Here is a 22,199-nt window from a genome sequence, read left to right as displayed (position 1 = left end):
TTTCCTCCTTCTCTGTTTTCTGAACGTCTATATGTCATATTGATATAACTTTTTTCTTTAATATTTGGTACAATTCACCAATGAAGCCATATGGTCCTAAAGTTCTCTTTATGGGAAGAGTTTTAATTACAAATAAAAATTATTTAATAAATATAACGTTCAAGTTTTCTGTTTCTTCTTGAGTCAGTTTTGGTCATGTTTTTCTAAAGGAATGTGTCCATTTTACTTAAGTTGTCAAATATATTAGCACAAAGTTGTTCACAATATTTCCGTACTATCCTTTTAAGGATATTAGGTTCTAGAGTGGCATGCCCCTGTTCACTCCCAATATTGGTGATTTGTGTCTGTTCTATCTTTTCCTTAATCAGTCTAGCTTGAGGTTTATCAATTTTGTTGATTTTTAAAATAAAACAGCTACTAGTTTCATTGATTTTTTCTATCGTTTTCTGTTTTATTGACTTACAATCTTCTCTTTATTTTTAGTTTTTTGTATTTCTAGTTTTTTTAAGGTGAAAGGTTATATCACTAATTTTAGACCTTTTTTAAAATATAAACATTTGAAAACAATAACATTTTCTCTAAGCACTACTTTAGCTGCATACCAAATTTTTTGATGTATTGAATTTTTGATTCAGTTAAAATTATAATTTCCCTTGTGATTTCTTTTTGGACCCATGGATTATTTAGAAGTATGTTTTTTAATTTCCAAATATTTAGGGATCTTGCAGATATCTTTCTCTTATTCGTTTTTAATTTAACTTTACTGTGGTGTGAGAATGTATTTTATTGGATATTGATCCTTTTAAATTTACTGAGGCTCCTTTTATGGCTTGTCTTGATGAGTGTTCTATTCACCCTTGAAAAGAATGTGCATTGGGAAATTTGAGGGTCAATTTATTTTATGTCAATTAGCTGGGCCATGGCACCCAGGTATTTGGTCAAACATTATTCTGGATGTGATCTGTGGAGTTTTTACGAATGAGATTAACTTTTAAGATAATGGGCTTTAAATAAAGTAAATTATCCTCCATATTGTGTGTGTAGGCCTCATCCAATCAGTTGAAGGTCTTAATAGAACAAAGCCAGACCTCCCCCAAGCAAGAAGTAATTCTGCCAACAGAATTGGCAGAATTATAATTTCCCTTATATTATAATTGAGGTCTAGCATTCATTTAACATAAATGAATGCTTTTGGACTCGAAGTGCAACTCTTTCCTGAATCTTCAGCTAGTCACCGTACGTAACAGATTTTGGACTTTCCCAGCTAACACTATTCTCTCTCTCTCTCTCTCTCTCTCTCTCTCTCTCTCTCTCTCTCTCTCTCTCTCTCTCTCTCTCTCTCTCATTATGTTTCTCTGAAGAACCCTGATTAATACCAGAATGTTGCTGAGTTCTTCTGTATACTTGATAATTTTTTATCAATCACTGTGAGAAGAACGTTAATATCGTCAACTACAACTACAGTCTATTTCTTTCAGTTGTGTCTTTTTTGTAGTTTTAATACTAAAATTCTATCATACCATTTAGGATTATTATGTTTTCTTGATTCCTTTGCCATCTTTACCAGGATTAAGTGTCCTCCTTCGTCCTGTTAACAATTCCTTATTGTAAAGTCTATTTTTTCTGTTATTAATATAGCAATTCCAGCATTTATTTTCAATAGTCTTTGCATAGTATTTCATTTTCCATGCTTTTACTTTTATATTATATGTATCTTTATAGTTAAGTGAGGTTTCTTGTAGACAAAATATGTTTAGTCTTGCTATTTTATCAATCTAACAATCTGTGCCTTTAAATTGGAGTGTTTAGACCACTTATTTTTAATGTAACTGTTGATAGAATTGAGTTTAACTTTGTCATCTTGCTTCTATGTCATATCTATATTTTGTTCATTTTTTCCTACCTTTTTTGGGGGTTTGAATGAGTTTTTGGATTTTTAAAAAATCTCCACTATCAGCTTATTAGCTATATACCTCTTTGTTTTCTTGTTTTAGTGGTTCCTGTAAGATTTCAATATACATCCTTAACTTATCATAGTCTACCTTCATATAATATTGTATCACTTTAGTTGTAATGTGAAACTTACAACAGCATGCTTCCATCGCCCCTTCCTCTATTTTGTGCCAGTTGTATCATGTTTTCTACTTCTACGTATGTTCTAAACTAAACAATATATTAGTATTATTTATTATTATTATTTTCAATTGTCTTTTAAAGAAACATTTCCAAGTGACAAGAATCTTTTACATTAGCCCTATATTTACCATTTCCAATAATCTCTATTCCTTTGTGTATGTCCAGGTTTCCATCTGGTATTATTTTCCTTTTGCTTAATATACTTCCTTTAACACTTTTGATAATGCAGGTGTACAGGAAACAAATTCTGTCAGGTTTTGTTTACCTGAAAAAGTCTAGTTTATCTTCATTTTTGAGCAATATTTTTGCTAGATAGAGAATAGACTGATCTCAATTTTTTCTTTCTCAGCAGTTTAAAGGTTGTTCAATTATCTTCTAGATTGCATAGTTTCTGGTGAGATAGCAAACCTAAACCTGCAGCCGAAGTTGAAAACTTGATTACAGTGTTGTGAGAACCTCTGAGCCAGAGGACCCCGTTAAACTGCATCTAGATGCCTGAGCACATGGAAATTGTGAGATAATACATGTCAGATATAAACCCCACTAAGTTTGGGGTAATTTTTTATGCAACAATTATGCAACAATAGATATCTACTTCAGGGAATATCCTAAAAACTTTCACAGTTCAAAAATTAGTTACATGCAAAGCACTGAGGAAAAAAATCATTATACATCCCAATAGTTGCTTTTAAAATTGTGAGGGAAAGTTAATTTCAAGATACAATTTGAACTAGCCAAATTATTAATCAAATGTCCAGGTAAAATACAGTATTAGACATATAAGAACTGGGGAAAAAAGTTATCTCCCATGTAGTCCTTCTCAGGAAGTTACTGTAGGATGTGTTCCATCAGAACAAGAAAATAAGATAGGCAAGAGAAAGGTGTGGAATTCAAGAAAAAAATGGATTCAAACCAAGAGAGAGGCAAAGAGAATTCCAAAAATAAAAGGAAAGGAAAAACCCAAGATGGTAACTATGTAATAAGCTTTAGCAACCATCCATTTTGGAATAGGAAAGCTACAGAAGGGTATGCCAGAACAGGAAGTAAATACTCAAATATACAGCTTAAAAAGTTGAAAATGGTTGCCTCTGGGTAACAGAACTAGGTGACAAAGGGAAATGGCAGTGGGCAGGTTGGCTCATATCTCACCAACCTGTAGGGAAATTCTCACACCCACCATTTCCTCAGAGGTAATTTATTTGCTGGATTACATAATTGATGTATCTATGAGAAGATCTTGCTTCATACAGAATTAGTCCTGAGCGTTCAAATACTGCTAATGGTTCTCCATTTCTCTTTTACCAAATCTTTGCTTTGCTTTACTCTGCATTCACTTCTCTCTCAGGTCAGGACTCACCTATGGGTAGTGTTTCTTCATTGCTCTAGAAAATTCCTGCAACTGAAACTCATTGAATCAATCACTATAGTCAAGAGAAAGAGAAGGTAATGATAAGATATCCTGGAGACCCTAATAAATGTAAAGACCTCTTAACCATTGGAACATATGGACAAGTGAGTGTCCAAGATTGAATTGTGCTAACACTCTAAGTGGGCCAGATAGTTCTGGTGAATTACCTAGTGATAGTTTCCCTCTTCCTAAGAGTGACATAAGAATTGATATATAGTGGTCCTAAAAAAAAGGAAAAAGAAACAATCCTTGAAAAGTTTGAATGGCTGGAGAGCACATTTGGAAGGGACTGTTATTAGGACATGCAAAGGAGGAGTCTTTGAAATTCTCTACGCCAACCCAAACTACAAACATGAACTGGCACAAGGGTCCTAGTGGACTGAAAAGCATCCCAGCTGAGTACAGAAATTAGATACACTGAGGTAGTTTCCACCTTCACTTTCCCCTATTGCCCTGGTGTTCTGCCAGAGAGAGGTCCCCTGCTGAGTTTAGATGACATTTGTCACCATTTGTCCTTCCTAACAACATGTTGGTTTCCTTTTGAGAAATTACTTCTTCCCCAATATTTCATGGTCTAGTTGAAATAGTATATCAAGGTGCCTGCTTCCCACAAGGAAAGCCAAACTGTCATGTCCTATTTTTCCCCATGATAGTATAGTAGGAGGGTTAAAAAGTGAACAAATTTCACCTATGAGCTGTTTCATCCTAAGACTAAAGACATGGCTGAGGAATCCTTAACCCAGTGGTGGTATCCTAGACACACTTTTCTTCCCAGACTGTGAACAGTGGTTCATGTTTCCTAGTTCTCTGCAAATGTCCTGGTTCTTGCCCACTTCTGAGCATGGTTCCTCAGGCTCCCATTGAGTCTGTGGGTCTGCAAAATCTTTCCAATAAATTTCTCTTTGCTTAGTTTACTTCTATTACATTTTGGGAACTAAGAACCCTAACTAAACTAATATAGTGGCTAACTGTGGATTATAGTAAATTGAATGAGGCTGTTCCTGCTGTGTTGACGTTATGACTCATTTTGCTTCTATATTGAAAGATTATCCTAAATCCCACTAGTTTTTGTAAGCACTTATGAACCAGGTTAATGCAATTTTTTCGCTCCCTGTTAACACCACTGACAATAATAATTTGATGTATATACTCCCTAGCTTTGTGTCATAACATAGTTCAGCAGAATTTAAACTTATGGCCAAAACTAGATCCAAATATTGTAATTACCCATTACATTGATAATATGTTGATTGGGGGGATACAAACATGAAGGAGAGTGTGTAAGTTAATTATACGAGAAACAAACCAAAGAGTAGTGTAAGTTTAATGTTTCCAGTGTGAGCCCTGGAAACATAAAATTGAATAAGGGGCAATGCAACCTAAAACCCAAAGCCATTCAAAATGAAGACTTATAGTAATAGCAATTTCGTATCTTCTAGTATGTTTCCCTTACCCTGCTTTTTCTGATTTTAACTGTTGTTCAAAGTTGGGAGTCATGATTCTACATCACCTGAATCAAAACTCTTGCTAATGTGCTAACTCAACACTATTCCTTTGGGTGGAAAAATGACACAAATTAGAGAATGTCTGCTATTTTCCATGGGGTCATCTGGGACAAATTATTGTGCAGCCACCACCTGCCCTCCCCGGGTTTTGCTAAATGTGGAGACCAATATGGACTTAAGTTATTAATAACATCTGGTCATATAATTGGACATTGTCTGTAGGCGAGAACTGAGTCATATGGGATTACATGCAATTGAGGAAGGGACTAGTTGTTCTTTTTTGGTAATCGGTAACGTCATGATTTTTAAAATGTGTCAATGATAATTGGGGTATATAAACCCCAAATCAGCCTCCAGTTGTTTACTCCATGGACATAAAAATTATACAGTAGTGATCGAATAAATACAAAAGCCTAAATCCAATGTTCCTGTGAATAAAAGAACGTGTAAGTGTTCACTGTCCCGAGTTGAGGATCTAGGGAATCCTTAGATGAAGAATCCATTCATCCTTCCCAGAAGCAACCTCAGCTCCCATGTGACACAGGTACCCCTTCCCACACACTTCATTGTTTCACAGGAGACCCTTGCACACACACATAAATAATTCTCAAAAATATTCTGTTACCCAAGTAATAGGTTGCTGACTTTGCTAAATTAAGTTCCTCATAGTTGATCCACAAAAAAGGGATTCAAAGAGCAAGCAAAACTAGAAAACTCTAAGAATATCAGGCAGCTAAGCCACTGGTGTATGTATGTTTCTCTATTTCTTCTTTCTGTGTACAGATTACAAGTAAATGACAGAGTCTTAAAGTTTGAGCCCACAATCTTTATTTCATAAGAATTTGGCATAGTCAGCAGAATTTGTTGCAATCCGGAATCTGTAGAATGAGTCGTTTGACATTTGTAAGCCTCTTGTCTTCCCCTCCTCACTTGTCCTTTGCTGTCCTGAGTTGCCATGTTTGGACTCCAGTACTCAACTTGGTTGAGTTCAGCAGCATCTACAGTCTCAGGCAGGAATGATATATTAAATCTTTTCATCTTGCCTCTGCTTCTCTCTCTCTCTCTCTCTCTCTCTCTCTCTCTCTCTCTCTCTCTCTCTCTCTCTCTCTGTCTCTCTCTCTCTCTCTGTCACACAAACACACACACACACACACACACACACACACACACACCTTATATTTTTCCTTAACAGCCAATAAAAGAATTTAATATCCTGTTTTCTTCCTCAGGCTAGATTGACATAGCGCGGGCACCACAATGTTTAAATGTTAGGAAGGCATTTCCAGCTTTCTTCAGTTAGTACTGGATCATTACAGTAAATGGTCTGTAAAAACTGCAATAGATATACTAGAGATGACCCCAAATTTTAATTTCCCCTTTATCGATCCTGGGAGTATGATATCCAAAAAAACATCAACCAGGGAAAAACCAGATAGATTCATGGTGTGCATGGAAAGATGAACTGAGGCTCTGACATAAGTTGCCAAGAAAGGGGCCAAAACCTCATTAAAGATGAGAGAAACATTGAGGAAAAACCCTCTAGAAGATTCTCCATTTCCTGCCTAAGTATGACCCATTGAGACTGTACCCAGTCTCTCCACCTCAACAAGAGCTAAAGACCTTCTAATAATTGGGTTCCTCCTCCTCCTCCTCCGAAAATTACCTTGCATGGAGTTCCAACTAATTTCCTAATGTTCCATTTGCAAAGATGCAGGCCAAGGGTACCAGGAGCTTCACTATAAAATGCTTCTTAATCTCATGTAAGACCTTAAAGCCTTAAAGCATTAGCATTAGCATTGAAATCCTCAAGCTGTTAGGGAGCCACACCCTAGAAGTAGTTAGAACATTTTTTGTCCATTTAAGGTAGAAAGAACATTTGAGCATTTTAGAATAGAATAAAATGAAGTAAATCTCTCCTAAACTTCAGAAGGTCAGGTGAGAAAGAAACGGTTTTTATTTCAAATTTTAAAAGCCTTAGTCTAGTAAGAGGCATTGAGTAAGGCAATTTTATCAATAAAGAGAATTGCTTACGATTTTGTGTACAGAGAGTGCCCCAAAAATGTACACACATTTTAAGATAACGTCTCTTAAAATGTATACACACACACACACACATTCTCTTTTTACCAATTAAAAAATAGCGGGCCGGCCCGGTGGCTCAGGCAGTTGGAGCTCTATGCTCCTAACTCCGAAGCCTGACGGTTCGATTCCCACATGGGCCAGTGGGCTCTCAACCACAAGGTTCCTGGTTCGATTCCTCGACTACTGCAAGGGATAGTGGGCTGTGCCCCCTGCAACTAACAATGACAACTGGACCTGGAGCTGAGCTGTGCCCTCCACAACTAAGATTGAAAGGACAACTGGAAAAAGTTCTGGAAGTACACACTGCTCCCCAATAAAGTCCTGTTCCCCTTCACCAATAAAAATCTTCAAAAAAAATTGCCTTCCAAAAATCATTTGGGGTGTGTCAAGACTGATCTACTTGGAAGCTTCCATGGGTTCTATTGCTTCTGTTATACATATACAAATTCTGTTTATTCCTTTGGTTGAATGTATGTATGTATGTATGTATGTATGTATGTATGTATGTATGTATAGTTGACCCTTGAACAACTTGGGTTTCAACTGCATGGGTCCAGTTATACGTGGATATTTTTCAGTAAATACCTGTACCGTTTCGATCTGCAGTTGGGGGTCTGCAGATGCGGAAGGCTGACTGTATGCATTGATCTACACTATTTTACATAGGGGACTTGAGCATTCCCAGATTTTGTTATCTGCAGGCAGTCCTGGAGCTAATCCTCTGCAGATACCCAGGAAAAACTAAGTTTTGGTGGAGTCAAAAGTTATACGCAGATTTTCGACTGTGCTGGGGTTGTTGCCCCTAACCCCTTTACAAAAAATGGAATTTGTATAAAGCTAAAATTACAAGAATGAGGTTTTTATCCTTTTTTATTATTAGTTTCAGTGCACAAAACAATGTAATAGTTAGATATTTATCATTTATATCCCTCACACAGTGTCAACTCCCCTCCCCCCATCCACTATCCCTCTGCCATCACACTCAGCCGTTACAGTTCCACTGTCTCTATTCCTAATGCTGTACTCCACTTCTTGTAACTATATACATATATATACATATATATACATATATATACACATATATATATAATTATAGTTGATATTCATTATTGTTCAGCTTCAGCTTCAGGTGTACAGTGCAGTGATCAGGCATCTACATCTTCCCTGAGGTGGTCTCCCTAACGAGACAAGTGTCCATCGAATACCCTACAAAATCTTTACAACATTATTGATTACATTCCCCAAATTGACTTTCGTAACCCCGTGGCAATCTTGTGGTTACTGACTGTGCTTTCTAATCCCCTCACCTTCCCCCTTATCCCCACCTCCCCTCACGTCTAGCAATCCTCAGTTTTTCCTCTGTTTCTGAGACTGTTTCTGATCGGTTTATTCATTTATTCTTTTCTTTAGATACCACATATAAGTGAGATCATATGGTATTTGTCTTTCTCTGTATGACTTATTTCACTTAACATAATATTCTCTAGGTCCATCCATGTTGTTGCAAGTGGTAAGATTTCTTTTTTCTTTATGGCTGAGGAATACTCCATTGTATAAATGTACCACAGTTTCTTAATCAGGTCATCTACCAATGGGCATTTAGGTTGTTTCCATATCTTCGCTATTATGTATAGCAATAACATACATAATTACGTATAGCAATAAACATAGGGGTGCATAAATATTTTTCAATTACAGTTTTGGATTTCTCCGGATAGATTCCTAGGACTGGAATTATTGGATCAGAAGGTAGTTCCATTTTCATATTTTTGAGATACCTCCATACTGTTTTCCATAGTGGCTGCACCAATCTGCAATCCCACCAACAGTGCACAAGGGTTCCCTTCTCTCCACATCCTCGTCAGCACTTATTGTTTGCTGATTTATTAATGATAGCCATTTTGACTGGGGTGAGGTGGTATCTCATTGTACTTTTTATTTGCATTTATCTGATGGTTAGTGAGGTTGAGCATTTTTTCATATGTCTGTTTGCCATCTGTATGTCCTTCTTAGAAAAATGTCCCTTCATGTCCTCTGCCAGTTTTTTAATTGGGTTGTTTGTTTTTTTGGAGTTGAGTTGAATATGTTTTTTATAAATTTGGGATATATTATCGGATATATGATTGGCAAATATCTTTTCCCATTCAGTAGGATCCCTTTTTATTTTATTGACGGTTTCCTTTGCTGTGTAAAAAACTTTTTAGTTTGATGTAATCCCACATGTTTATTTTTTCTCTTACTTCCCTTGCCCGAGGGGTTATATCAGTAAAAATCTTACTCCGAGTAATGTCTGTAAAGTTTCTTCCTATATTTTCTTCTAGGAATTTTATGGTTTCAGATCTTACATTTAAGTCTTTAAGCCATTTTGAATTTACTTTTGTATATGGTGTAAGGAGGTGGTCCAGCTTCATTTTTTTGCATGTGTCTGTCCAGGTTTCCCATCACCATTTATTCAATAGACTGTCTTTACCCCATAGTACATTGTTGCTTCTATTGTCGTAGATTAGATGGGCATATAGGCATGGATTTATTTCTGGATTCTCTATTGTGTTCCATTGATCTATGTGTCTGTTTTTATGCCAGTACCACACTGTTTTGATTACTGTAGCCTTGTAGTACAATTTGATGTCAGGTATCGTTATACCTCCCACTTCATTCTTCTTTCTCAAGATTGCCGAGGCTATCCAGGGTCTTTCATGGTTCCATGAAAGATTATATGTTCTATTTCTGTGAAAAATGTCATTATTAGTTTGATAGGAATTGCATTGAATCTGTATATTGCCTTAGGCAGTATGGACATTTTAACTATATTAATTCTTCCTATCCATGAGCATGATATGTGTTTCCATCTATCTTCTTTAATTTCTCTCTTCAGTGTCTTATAATTTTCTGAGTACAGATCTTTTACTTCTTTGGTTAAATTTATTCCCAGGTATTTTAGTCTTTGAAACAATTGTAAATCGGATTGTTTTCTTAATTTCTCCTTCTGATATTTTATTATTGGTATATACAAATGCAACTGATTTCTGAATATTAATTTTGTATCCTGCTACTTTACTAAATTTATTTATCAGTTCTAATAGTTTTTTGGTGGAGTCTTTAAGGTTCTCTCTATATAGTATCATGTCATCTGCACATAATGACAATTTTACTTCCTCCTTACCAATTTGGATGCCTTTTATATCTTTTTCTTGTCTGATTGCTATGGCTAGAACTTCCAGCACTATGTTGAATAGAAGTGACAAAAGTGGGCAACCTTGACTTGTTCCTGAATTTAAGGGGAATGGTTTTAGCTTTTCCCCATTGAGTATGTTAGATGTGGGTTTATCATAGATGGCCTTTTTATATTGAGATATGGTCCCTCTATTCCCACTTTCTTAAGAGTTTTTATCATAAATAGCTGCTGGATTTTGTCAAATGCTTTTTCTGCATATATTGATATGATCATATGGTTTGTATTTTTCATTTTGTTAATGTGGTGTATCACATTAATTGATTTGTGGATGTTGAACGACCCTTGTACACCAGGAATTAATCCCACTTAATCATGGTGTGTGATCTTTTTAACGTATTGCTGAAAACTGTTCACTAATATTGTGTTGAGGATTTTTGCATCTATGTTCATTAGGGATATTGGCCTGTAGTTTTTTGTGTTTTTTTTATAGTGTCTTTTCTGATTTGGGGATTAGGGTGATAGTGGCATTGTAAAAAGTGTTTGGGAGCCTTCCCTACTTCTGGATTTTTTGGAAGAGCTTGAGGAGAATAGGTGATAATTCTTTTTTGAATGTTTTGTAAAATTCACCTATAAAGCCATCTGGTCCAGGGCTTTGATTGCTTGGGAGATTGTTGATTACCGATTCAATTTCCCTGGTGGTAATAAGTCTAGTCAGGTTTTCCATTTCTTCTTGAGTTAGCCTTGGAAAGCTGTATGCTTCTAGAAAACTGTCCATTTCTTCCAGATTGTCAAATTTGTTGCCATATAGTTGCTCATAGTAATTTCTTAAAATTCTTTGTATTTCTGTGTTGTCTGTTGTCACTCCTCTTTCATTTCTGATTTTATTAATTTGGGTCCTCTCTCTTTTTTTCATGAATCTGGCTAAATGTTTGTTGATTTTGTTTATCTTCTCTAAAAACAAACTCTTGGGTTCATTGATCTTTTGTATTGTTTTTCTGGTTTCTATTTTATTTATTTCCACTCTGATCTTTATTATCTCCTTCCTTGTACTCCCTTTGGGCTTATTTTGCTGTTCTTTTTCCAGATCCCTTAAGTGTGAAGATAAACTGTCAATTAGTGATGTTTCTTGTTTCTTTAGGTAGGCCTGCAATGCTATGAATTTCCCTTGTCGGACTGCTTTCACTGCATCCCATAGATTTTGGGTCGTCGTGTTTTCATTTTCGTTTGTCTCGAGATATCTTTTGATTTCTTCCTTGATCTCATGGTTGACCCATTCATTATTTAGTAACATGTTATTCAGCCTCCATGAATTGGTGTGTCTTCCAGTTTTTTTTCCTGTAGCTCATTTCTAATTTCATAGCAGTGTGATCAGAGAAGACAATTGGTATGATTTCAATTTTCTTAAATTTATCAAGACTTGTTTTGTGGCCTAACATGTGGTCTATCTTGGAAAATGTTCCATGTGCACTTGAGAAGAACGTGTATTCTGCAGCATTGGGGTGAAATGCTCTGAAAATATCGATTAAATCCATCTGGTCCAGTGTGTCATTTAAGGCTGTTGTTTCCATATTGACTTTCTGTCTGGAAGACCTGTCCCTTGTTGTCAGAGGTGTGTTGAATTCCCCTACAATGATAGCGTTACTGTTGATCTCTGTCTTTATGTCCGTCAATATCCATTTTATATATTTGGGTGCTCCTATGTTGGGTGTATAGATGTTTACTAGGGTTATATCCTCTTGTCAGATCGATCCCTTTATTATTATATAGTGCCCATCTTTGTCTTTTAATATATTCTTCATTTTAAAGTTTATTTTGTCAGATATAAGTATTGCAACTCCAGCTTTTTTCTCATTTCCATTTGCATGAAATATCTTACTCCAACCCTTCACTTTCAGCCTGTGTGTGTCTTTTGATCTGAGGTGAGTCTCTTGTATACAGCGTATACAAGGGTCTTACTTTCTTATCCACTCAGCTACCCTATGTGTTTTGATTGGAGCATGTAATCCACTTACATTTAAAGTGATTATTGGTAGGTACATAGTTATTGCCATTTTTAGAATTTGTAGCTAGATTGTTTTCATCTTTCTTCTGTTTACAGAAGCCCTTTTAATATTTCCTGCAATGTTGGCTTGGTGGTAATAAATTCCTTTAGCTTTTTCTTTTCTGGGATGTTCTTTCTCTCTCCGTCCATTTTAAATGATAGCCTTGCTGGATAAAGCAATCTAGGTTGTAGGCCTTTGTTTTCCATCACTTTGAGTATCTCCTGCCACTCCCTCCTGGCCTTCAATGTTTCTGTAGAAAAGTCTTATAGGAGTTCCCTTGTATATAATCTGCTGTCTTTCTCTTGCTGCTTTTAGGATTCTCTCTTTGTCTTTAACATTTGCCATTTTAACTATAATGTGTCGTGGTGCGGACCTGTTTGGGTTTATCCTGGTTGGAATTCTCTGCACTTCCTTGGCTTGTATGTCAGTTTCTTTCACCAAGTTATGGAAGTTTTCAGACATTATTACTTCAAATATGTTCTCGATCCCTTGCTTCCTCTCTTCACTTTCTGGTATTCCTATGATGCGCATGTTGTTGCACTTGATGTTATCCCAGAGGTCTCTTAAACCATCTTCATTATTTTTTATTCTTTTTTGTTGTTGTTCCATTTGGGTGATCTCTGCTAACTTGTCTTCAAAGTCGCTGATTTGATCCTCTGCTTCATCTATCCTGCTGGTAATTCCTTCAAGTGTGTTTTTTATTTCTGTTATTGTATTCTTTAGTTCTAACTGGTTGTTCATTATGATTTCTCTACCTTTCTTTATGTCGTCACTAAGCTCCTTAAACATTCTTATCACCAGTGTTCTGAACTCTATCTCTGATAGGTTGGTTACCTCTATTTCATTTGGTTCCAGTTCTGGAGGTTTCTTCTGTTCTTTTATTTGGGACATGTTTCTTTGTTTCCCCATTCTGGCTGTGTCTCTGTGTTTGCTTCAATGTATTAGGTAGATCCCCTAGGGTTCTTAGTTTTTGCTGGATTATCTTATGTTGTATGTATCTTTTAGATTTGACCTGCACCACTTCCTTCTTCTCCTCTGCATGTGCTCCAAAGGTGACTCTTGTGTGGTGTATATTGTCCTGTTAAAGTTGATATTTAATTGCTTTTAGCTTGTGAGTAGGTGGGATTGATTCCTAGGCTGACTAGTCGTGAGACTTGGCTCTGCCCACTGCAGGATGTTCTGCTATGTGAGGGTTGACCATTTTAATGAGGCTTGGCCCCTATAGGCTCTTGTGCTTGTAGAGAATTCCCTCTGGGCATGTCACTTGTAGGTCAAACCCAGTAGAACTCTGGTTTGGTCTGGAGTTGGCCTCTGGGTGCTTTGAATCTTGTGCCTTTTGAGTTGCCCTGGTGTAGGGCACTTCAAGTAATTCTCGTATGAGTCTCTTAGCTGTTCTTGTGATGAGCAAAGATTCCTTTGATGGGTTATAGATTTCAATTTGTGGTAAGCTCTGGAAGAGAACTGAAGAAGTCCGCCTCACTACTGCCATTCGTATGACGTCACTCCTCAAGAATGTGTTTAAGCAAACACATCTATTATTTTAAACATAGTCTTGAGACCAAAAAGAAATATAACTTATCTAAAGCCTTCTTAAAAATTGGAATTTTACACTGTAACTAAAAATTAGGGTAACTATTATGTACAAAGTGACATCAGAATTTTGACCCAAGTAGAGAGGCTCTCAGACAAAATCCTTAAAGCTTATAATATCTGTGTTGACCATGAAAATGTGCCTCTAAGATCACTGAATACAGAACGTATTATTTGCCAATGGCCTCAGAGCTGCACTCTGAAGTTCATCATGATGTTTGCACTGAAACTATGCTTCCCAGGGTTGCTCCCAGGCAGTAAGTGTGTGTAGCATGGACATTAAATAAAGCCAGCCAATTTCTAGGAGGCTAGGATTCTTCTAACAGGCAATTTTAACTTGAGGACTCCTCACCAGCCATATGGAAACTTCTTAGAACTACACTGCAGGCTAAAACACTTCCATCCAACCTGCTTTCCTTCCCTCTCTCCTTCACAAAGGTCAAACCTGTATCACTGTCTGACAGCTTTCCAGCTTCCCCCAGCACCCTCCTCATTTCCCCTCAGATATTTCCTCCAGTAAATCTCTTGCACTTCTAATTCTGTCTTGCTACCTGCTTCTCAGAAGACTTGGACTAACACAGCATTCTTTCTTAATTTTGAATTCTAAGATACTATTTACCTCCTTAAAATCCTCCTGGAGAAAACAGTTAAAGATTTTGGCACTGAATTGTGATAAAATAAACTTAAGAGAATCATTTGGATTTATACATTCTAAACTTTGGTTAATATAATATTAATTTGGTAGAAAAATGTTATATAGCAGAAAGGAAGCTAAAAAATAAATTTTAAAGGCTTTAATATAGTTTATTATTTACTAAATTTTAACGGAATATATGAAACTATGTAGGTTCTAATACTATCACCAATTGAATAGAATACAGAATTGGGTTGCCCAGCCAGAACTCATGCATATGAATAAATGTAGACCAGATGGTGGCTAAATGAAATTTTCACACAGAACTTGGGAAATTCATTTGCTTGAGTTCTCCTTCACCCCTCACCCCTGCCATCTCATAAGGTAGACTTAGCTAACTGTTTTCTACCATCCTCCAGGTTTTGAATATCACACAAGTAAAAAACCACTTGGCTGAAAGCCACTGCCTTCTATGAAAACTACCCATTATTTATGTTGATAACCTCTGAGAATTGAAAACAAATTAGACTAATCACATATGAGTATAATATACAAAGCTTCCAAGAAAGAGTTATTATGAATGACTTTACAAGAACATAATTTGACTACACATCCTTAGTGGCATTCAGTATAAGGATTAAAATAACTGCAAAAAAAATGTTTAGACTATATTTAATAATTTTGTCAGATAAAAGAAGTAATATTTTTTGTTTGGAATCAAGATTTTAAGTATAAGAGAAAGGGGAGGGAAATTATAAAATCTGTTTTAATTAGGAACCATAATATTAGAACTGAATTAGAAATATCACTATGAACCCATGCTTTGAAAAGAAAAACAAAAGTCTATGTTTTCCAATGCTGTCAGCTAAAATGAGCTAGGGACAAGGGCTTAGATACTGAACCTAATGTGTAAATTATGATTTCTTTTTTTTCCCTTTTTTTCCCCCTCATCTTCCGCCTTATTCCCACTCCTCCTCCCATCTAGCAACCCTCAGTTTTTCCTCTGTGTCTCTGAGACTGTTTCTGATTAGTTCATTCATTTATCCTTTTCTTTAGAATTTTCAACTTTAGTTCAGGCTTGTAAATAGTAATAAAACACTTCAAGACTCCAATATGCGCATTCCCTCACATTTTAACATTGAAATTTGGTTGAAACCTGAGATCACTGGGAAACAGTCCCAGGGGTGACACGGTGGTCACTCAGTGCACAAGCGCTGATATGGTCATAAGGATACGAGGTGGTAGTCCTGAGTGGGATTCTGTGCGTTGTTGTAAGACCATGTGTTGACTTTAAAGGCCTTTTAATAATGTCTTCCAAGAGTTTATGTGATGATTCTGACTTGAAGTGAAAATAAAATTCTGTGTATGCAGAAGGGCAAGGAAACAAAGCAACTTGGAGTACATCTGAACTTAGGCAGCACATCGTCTTGGGGGTGACGGCCTTGTCCACGTGCTCCTCGGCACCTCCCCCCAAACAGCTCACTCACCACCGACTCCACCGCGCTGCCGTTTCTGATGAGGTGCATACAGACTCCAGGGCCAGAGAGGCCTCGGGAGCCGTGCGTGTGTCCTCGTGCAAGGGAGGTGGCGACGGCATTCGTCCAGCTGAGTGAACAGCAGCCGCTCAACTCCTGTGACTTGGGGATCCAGGCAGGGAAACTCCTCCTGAGCGCGGGGCTGGCGAGAGAGGGCGCTCCTGCAGCGGGCGCTGCACTGGATCTGCTGCGCCCACGCTGGCCAGTAGCACTCACGCCCTTTACGCAGTGGGCAAGCCTTCCACATGCACTAATAGATTCCCTCCTACACACAGTGCTTCTGAATTCTCTTTGATTGAAATAGAATTCAATGAGCTATTAATTCTGGAATCTGTTGTCACATCTTGAGATAAATATGCTGTTCTTTCCCTGATACTGAGGTATCCCATAACAGTCATGCTGTCAATGAAAGAGAAGAAAATGTAAAACCTTTTCTAAGAACCAGAGACAGTCTCTTTAATTTTTCTCCTTTGTTTTATTGGCAATTCTAGAGTAGATAGTGCCTACCCTGTTATCAGCAACTTTTATTCTTTGTCTTCGTTTGAGGACGACGAGGTTATTGCATTTGATCAGATTAATGTGAACCCTCCACATTTTAAATATATAACAATAAGGCAACATACTCTTTTATCTTTAATCTCAAATAAAATTTAAGTGCAGGAAAAAATACTCAAATTAAACTTCAAATTGGTTTAGCTTATAACATGCCTTGCTTCAGCCCTGGTAGGGTACAGTTTAAACCAATACTGTCTAACAAATCTGTTTCTTATTGGTATAAACCCATATACATTTTTAATGAGTTTCATAAATAATAATTAACATTTAGGTATCACTTATTAAGCCCTGACCTAAGTAGTTGGAACTCTGTTAATCCTGACAACAATCCTGAGGTAGGCATATTTTCCTCATTCAGCACATTAGGAAACGGAGGGACAGTAATAAACCCAGGCCATCTGGCCCCAGAAGATATTTTAAAAAGGATATTCAATTAAGTATTCTTGTGCAGATTGGCAGATGACAAGTTTAATGAACCTGGGGTTTGTGAATGTACAGAGTACCACATTTTCATTAATACTTATATTTTATTTAAATAATAACATCAAACTTTGAAAATAAATTGTTCATGCTGTTATCTTAAAAATAGATAACAAGTCGCATGACTTTGCATTGTGTGTAATACCATGGAAGTTAAGGCACTCTATTGGTCTTATTCGACTTGACTAATATTCATAGCACTCCTAATAACATAGAACAGTTTCAGAGCCCTAAAGTATAATCCCAACTATGTGATGACTATTGGATAAATTTTGCAATATTGACTTATTACAGAATATAATTTTATTGCTTTTTTATTTCACTCTATTCACTGTCATCCTTTTATATTTTGGGTCTGACACACTTTCATTTAATTGCATTTCTACTAAAATATCACATAGTTTACATTTTTTAGATTTTTACTGTTATTAATCTGGGCAGGGCACCCCAACTTTTATTCCAAGATAAAAAATTTAATAATGATTATGCTAATTTCTTAAGTGAAAAGATGGAGGCTTAAACAGGTTAACTATTACACACCATATCACATACTAAGGTAAATGGATAGTATAGAGTAGAAATCCTATTTTAGAGTTCAAGAGACTTCAAAAGGGCTTGTGTTTATAAACATACCTTTTCAGAACCAACATATTTCAGAAGCATAGACCTATCATCATAAAAAGGTGGTTACACATTACCTATGTGCTCTAAGTACAAAAATTCTTAATAAAACTTTACCATTTGATTTTTAAAAATGTAGATCCTAACATTTTCCTGTGCTTTTTAATGAATAGGGTAATATTGTTGGTCTTTGTTCCAAAGATATGGAATGAAAATTAGTTTTTTTATTATAAAAATTAGAAAGGAAAAACTTATGGTTGGACAGCAAGACCATGAATTTAATTTCAACATCTGGTTTTCCACATTATATACAGGCACTAGTGATTCTGTGCCATTTTTATTTCTTCAGATTTTCCCTCTCCTAGGATTCTCTCATATTTATTATTATTTGAAGCTCTGATCATGGCTCTGAATCATTTTCGTTCTTTTTTCTTCACCCAACTCTGCTTCAAAACTTCTGCAACTCATTTGCTGTGGAGTCTAGAATCTCTCTTGCAAGCAAGCTTACTGGGTGGGCTGAACTGCCGTGGAACGGAAGGATTGTTAGGAAGTCAATATGTTGCTAAGTCTTGCTAATTTGCTGTATATGCTGAATGCAGTGTAAGAGACTTTTCCTTTCCCGCGCTGAACTTAGGAGGTGTATGCCTATGTTTTGACCTGCATCAGTGATTCTATTTGGATCGATTACTTTAAGGTTACAATTCTTTATCCGTATATGAAGATTGCACCCTAATTATCCCTGTAATTGGTTTAACAAATGTCAGCCGTTCATATTTCAACTCTTTCTGCCAATAACTGCTGGAAGTGATTTAATGCAGCTGGAGAATAACTGACAATCGTTACAGTCTGCAAAGTGTGAAATAATTTCATTGCACTGTTGTGGTCTCTTTAAGCTGATAACTGATAATGTTCAGAGGATGAGATGTGAAAATAAAAGCCCGTTTTATTATAATAAAAAAATAGTGTAAAAGGGGTGAGTCCTAGGGCAGCTCAGTGCTGTTTATCTGAGAGCTTGGTGTTATAAGAATTCACTGTAAGCGTTGAAGGGAAATACTTTCATCTGAAAGATACTGTTATGCTTCGTTCAGATTGTTTTCTCCCATCTGATAGAAACCCTTGCTGAGTAACAGCACAGATGAGGCTCATTTGGGGAAAAGGAAGAGGAGAAAAACGCTGGGGTGGAGCAAAGTAGGCAGTCAGTCATACTCCGAAACTCATGAGTGTTTTTTCTTTTCACTTACCTGAGCCGCTCTGGGTCCACTTTGAAGGGGCGATGCCCTCACCTCTCCCACGGCGCCGTTACCTCCCGGGGGAGTTTTCTCCCTCAGTGGACTCAAGGCCCTGCAGTAGCCCCTCCAAGCTCCCAGGTAAGGCAGGGAAGCTCTTTCCGGGGGCCACTCCTCCCAGGGCCCCACGGCTGCCACGCCGACTGGCCTGGTGCTCCATTGACTGGGAACAGGTGTGCTTCCTGCAGCGGTTGGGAGCTGGGGGCTTCGGCTCGGTGTACAAGGCAACTTACCACGGTGTGCTGGTGGCCATAAAGCAAGTGAGCAGGTGCACCAAGAACCGACTGGCATCCCAGCGCAGTTTCTGGGCTGAGCTCAACATTGCTAGGCTTCGCCATGACAACATCGTGGGAGTTGTGGCTGCCAGCACGCGAACGCCTGCAGGCTTTAATAGTTTAGGCACCATAATCATGGAGTTTGGTGGCAATGTCACTTTACACCAAGTCATATACGGGGCTACCAGCTGCCCTGAGGAGGAGGAGGTGGAGCCTCACTGCTGTGCCGGAGAGCAATTAAATTTGGCAAAGTGTCTGAAGTATGCCCTAGATGTTGTGAATGGACTCCTTTTCCTTCACTCACAAAGCATTGTGCACTTGGACCTGAAGCCAGCTAACATTTTGATCAGTGAGCAGGATGTCTGCAAAATTGGTGACTTTGGTTGCTCTGAGAAGCTGGAAGATCTGTGCTTCCAGACTCTTCCTCCCCACTTAGGTGGCACATACACCCACCGAGCCCCAGAGCTCCTGAAAGGAGAGAACGTAACGCCCAAAGCTGACATCTATTCTTTTGCCATCACTCTCTGGCAAATGACTACCAAGGAGGTGCCTTACTCGGGGGAGCGTCAGTACGTGCTCTACGCTGTAGTGGCCTATCATCTCCGTCCGTCTCTCGCAGCAGCTGTCTTCACTGACTCCATCCCTGGGGAAAGACTTGAGAAGATCATTCAGGGCTGCTGGAGGGCTAGTGCTTTCCAGAGGCCAAGTGCAGAAAATCTCCTGGTTGACCTTAATTCTTTGAAAGCTGAATTTGGCTGACTCTAAACCTATATCAAGATAAGCTTTTGTCTTTGTTTCTATTTATTTTTTAAAAAGTGAAGATGTAGAAAAAAACATTTGTAGGATGAATTTTAAGAAAATAAAGTTACTAAATACTCCTTTAGTCTCAAATGCTTTTTCTAAGACAAATAGCAGAGCTACAAATCTAGTAGTCATCTTAGTAGTTAGTAACCAGTCTTATTCCTTTATAGGGTTATATGCTTTGCTTTCACAGCTAGAGGGCTTACTTAACAGTTCCATAGTATTGCATTTATTCAAGTTTGTTACTGATAAAACCAACTTGTCCAAAACAGAACTTAATTGTAAAATGCCAAAATTTTCTAAAATTCAAATAGCATCACCATACCCACCACCTAAATTTAAACTATTAACAGTTTACTGGCTTCCATACCAAATAAGTAAAAACTTTCTTTTAAAAAGATTAAATTTTCCCTGCTCGCCCCCGCCCCCACATTTGTTTGTAAAGCACAGGTGCCCACTGTGAAGTGCAAACATCGAGGAAGAAACTCCTGAGAACGGAGCTGAGATCAAACTGAGCTGAGCTTATAAGAGTTGGTAGAGAAAGAAGAAACAGAAAGTGTTGATGAGGATCTAGCCATGGCAGAACTCATGATAGCAAAATACCCTCCTGAACATGAGAGGGTCACCAGGGGGTGGGAATACAAGACAGGCACAGAAGCCTCCTGAGCTTGGTTTGCTTGGTGGGGGAAGTATGGCTGCATGGAGAAACCCACATTTATAGGAAACAAATATGGCCTTTTGGGTCACTGATAAAGGAAGTCTTTGAGTTGTAGGCAGACTACCCTGACAGAAGGTAGAATAAGCATGTAGCTTGCTCCATCTGTAAGAGTCAGAGGAAATTATTTAAAGTTGACAAAGTTAGAGGTAAAAGCAAATTTAGCAGTGCAAAGATAAATATTAAGGATAATACTATTGACTTAAAATGGGGCAGAGAAGGGGAGAGGGGAAAGGATACAAGCTGTTAGTGTTATCATTGTTCATAGAAGTAAACTAAAAGACATTGTTTGGGATTAAGGAAATTGTATACAGGTAAATAATAGAGCAAAAATACAGAATGCCTTTCTTCAATATCAGAACTACCAAAATAAAACAAAAGTGCAAAAGAAATAAATACAGAATGAAAGACAGCAATATAAACTATAAAAATAAAATAATAAAAATGTCAGAGTGAAGATCAAACATATCTGTCATCAAATATATCAATAATATATTTTCTCTGTCATAGCCACACCCTTCATTGTTGGTGATACCAGAGCCAAAAGATGGTATACTCGGCCAGTGTGCCAGGGATATTAGTTGAACAATTAAATAACGAGAGCCAAATTTCATAAATGTTGAAGAAGGGGTTAGAAGTACAAAAAGGAAGACATCTAGAATAAAGCCTACAGTGTTGGATTAATATAGGAGGTAGCAGTATGAAGTCACAGTTTTTAATAGTAATAGACCGATAGAATGATATATAGAAATAGACATAAATGTATGTGAGTATATGTGCACATACATATTTCTAGCTCTGTCCTTTGAGAAGGTTTAAAATAATGACATTCTGAAGCAGACTTAGCATTAGATTTTAGTTTCTGAATTCTGAAATTTTAACCTGAATTCTTAATTATCCACAACAGAAGGAAATCAGGACTTTTGGGGAAATGGCTGATTCTAGAGCAGGGAAAACACAAAATGAATATCTTAGGCCCCAAATTAGGAAGTATTCCAGGAATGAGAGGCACCTGTCAAAAGAACATGGGAACTAACTTGATGGGTCTCCCACTAGCCAAACCAAGACTATTTGAGCATTAAAATAATAATGGCATTTTGGTTGTTTCCATGAAACTAATAAAAAAATAACAGCAAATAAAATAGGAACAAATAGTCATATGTATAAAATAGGAATCTATTCTGATATAATTAACTAAATAAATAAATAAAAGAGAAAGGAAAGCTCTATCTTACAATAGAATGCCAACCAACATTAATTGCTATTAAGTACAAAATAATTAATCCTTATAGTGAAAAAGCCTGCTGACATTATCTTATAAGTGATGTAGATATAAGCTAATTTAATCAAGTTAATATC

At 37.2% G+C, this 22,199-nt stretch overlaps 1 protein-coding gene across 1 annotated transcript; it reads left to right on the top strand.

The window, feature by feature from the left end:
* Positions 1-19,024: 19,024 nt before the first annotated feature.
* MOS (MOS proto-oncogene, serine/threonine kinase) lies at positions 19,025-20,083 on the top strand (the record flags this gene model as incomplete). The annotated part of the gene is made up of 1 exon (XM_081070270.1): positions 19,025-20,083. The coding sequence occupies exon 1, from the start codon at positions 19,037-19,039 to the stop codon at positions 20,081-20,083; it is 1,047 nt and encodes a 348-aa protein (XP_080926396.1). The 5' UTR covers positions 19,025-19,036.
* Positions 20,084-22,199: the final 2,116 nt, after the last annotated feature.

Source organism: Rhinolophus hipposideros (genome assembly GCF_964194185.1).
Source record: "Rhinolophus hipposideros genome assembly, chromosome: 13".
In the NCBI taxonomy this organism is placed as follows: Eukaryota; Metazoa; Chordata; class Mammalia; order Chiroptera; family Rhinolophidae; genus Rhinolophus; species Rhinolophus hipposideros.
The sequence above is the reverse complement of the archived record's forward strand: the minus strand, read 5'-3'. Positions and strand labels throughout refer to the sequence as shown.